The 2,253-nt window shown below is 41.7% G+C and overlaps 1 protein-coding gene across 1 annotated transcript; it reads left to right on the top strand.

Annotated features, from left to right (window-relative positions):
• Positions 1-239: 239 nt before the first annotated feature.
• On the top strand, positions 240-2,172 carry EAH_00065910 (exonuclease domain-containing protein, putative; the record flags this gene model as incomplete). The annotated part of the gene is made up of 3 exons (XM_013392782.1): positions 240-989; positions 1,336-1,878; positions 2,149-2,172. The coding sequence occupies 3 exons, from the start codon at positions 240-242 to the stop codon at positions 2,170-2,172; spliced, it is 1,317 nt and encodes a 438-aa protein (XP_013248236.1).
• Between the last annotated feature and the right edge of the window lie 81 nt (positions 2,173-2,253).

The following is a 2,253-nucleotide window of genomic DNA, read 5'->3' as shown; positions in this document are numbered from 1 at the left end:
GTGGCAGGAGGAAGAATAGCTCGGCGTATATTTGTTTAGAAGACGATGAAAGCAAGGCTGAAGAAGTAGGTTTTTTCTTCGTTGAGAGTCTGCATCGTGTGTGTGTACGCACTTAGGTATGTGTAGAGGTGAAGAACAATAGGATAATAGTAGTAATAATAATAATGTAATAATAATGGAAACAAACAGACTAGTAGTGTGTGCGCTGCTGGGTGTATATGCAGCCGAAGCTGAGTTTGATGTTCGGTTTAGACTGCGAAATGGTAGAGACAAAAGAAGGAAAAGAGTTGGGTCGCGTCTGCATCGTAGACAGCGATTTGCATGTAGTGATGGACGAACTGGTGAAGCCTTCATCTCCTGTCTTAGATTACTTAACTCGATACTCGGGGCTAACAGAGGCGAAGCTGCAGCAAGCGAAGTTAACTCTGAAGGACGTGCATAAAAGAATGAGAAAGCTGCTTCCTTCAGGGTTTGTTCTTGTGGGGCATTCTCTTGAATACGACTTACATGCTCTAAAACTCGTGCATTCGCGGTGTATCGACACCTCTGTGCTGTATCCGCATCCTCGGTTGGGTCTGAATTATTCTCTGAAGCGTCTTGCGCAAGTTTATTTAAACAAGGAGATGAAAAGAATACATGGGCATGATCCACAAGAAGACGCGCAAGTAGCAATGCTACTAGCTCTAGAAAAGATAAATAAAGGGCCGGGGTTTGCTGTACCGAATACGCAATTTGTTCAGCTTGCAGCAATCATGCGTACACCTCAAATGAAGTGGAAGCCTGACGAATATACAGCAGCTCCAGGGCGATCTCTCAAAAGAAAGGCTCCAGATAATACTAACAGTCATGATGGAACTAATGATAATGATAAGAATGACAGCGAAGAAGAAGAAAATACACAAGGGCCTGACGAAGCTAACAACATTCATTATGCCCCAGATTTCTTTCTTGCAGATTCTTTTCAGCACAGAAACAACTCTGTATTCGACGTAAGTTGAAATATTTTGTTTTTAAAGCAAAAGAATGCAGATACACCCCAATGCATTTAACAACAATTTCACTGCATGCTTACTGAAGAGCGCTTAGGTCTCTGCTATTTGTATTTCAGTTGGGGATGCTTCACTGAATATATTTTCTTAAGTTACAGCATTTACTGAGTTTCTGAATGAATTGTAAACTTGCACTGACTCCTACGTCTATTTTCGTAGAACAGCAGTATTATTTGCTGCTGTTGTTTGTGATGCGTCTTAAACCGTACGCGACTAAAACTAGTGCTGCAAAGCAGCAGCCAGATTATTTGCTGTTGCTGTTCGTGCTGCTCTCTGTCTGTGTCAGGGAGTTTCTGTCGTTGAGGGTCTCCGCAGCGACGCTGACGTTATCCGCGCATGCAAGGATTTGTTGAAGGGCCGCTGTGCCTCGTCTAGTTCTTGTGCTGCAGCAGCAGCACCTGGTGCTGCTGCTGATTGCTGTGGAGCAGCAGACATCTCAACGAACAGACAGCAGGCAAGAGAAGGAGAGGGAAATAAACCCCTCTGGGGTGTATGCGTATTAAGGGGCTTTCAACGCCTCTGCTGCAGAGCTCTGCATGCACCTGAGGATCAGCCGTACGCATTCAAACATCGCGCCCATACTCTACTTGCTGCAGAAAAGGAGTTGCTGCACCAGCAGCAGCAGCAGCAACAAGAAGGAGAAGGGGAAGCTTCTGCTTGCAGCACCGCCAGCGCTACAACTGGCGGCACAGTGGGAGATAAAGCCGAAGAAGAAGATGAAGAAGAAGAAGCAGAAGCAGAAGAAGAAGCAGAAAACATTAAACAAAAAAAAGAGAATTCAAATGCTCGTAGTGATGCAGAAAGAACAGAACGAAGCACCATCAACTTGGTATAAACCTTACTAACAAATGCTGCTGCAGAGCGACTACTCGTAATTGAATGTTTATTTCTTTCAAATATTACGTAAATATATAAAGATATTAATAGCATTAGTGAAGCACGCCGTGCTATATAGGCTTTATTGTAATGTTGAAATAAATACATAGAAATATATATATATATATATATATTATATAGAAGCATTACTCTTATTAATGCCTCCAGCAAGAAATGCACAGATAATTGTATTTGCATACTAATTTGTTCGTGTTGATTTCAGTCATCTTGCTGTTTCCCCTTGTGATGCTCTCCTCATATATGTGTAAATATATGTATATATATGTATACGTATATATATATATATATATATACATATATATATATA

The sequence above is a fragment of the Eimeria acervulina genome, genomic scaffold (genome assembly GCF_000499425.1).
Source record: "Eimeria acervulina Houghton genomic scaffold, Eah_scaff2307, whole genome shotgun sequence".
NCBI lineage: Eukaryota > Apicomplexa > Conoidasida > Eucoccidiorida > Eimeriidae > Eimeria > Eimeria acervulina.
The sequence above is the reverse complement of the archived record's forward strand: the minus strand, read 5'-3'. Positions and strand labels throughout refer to the sequence as shown.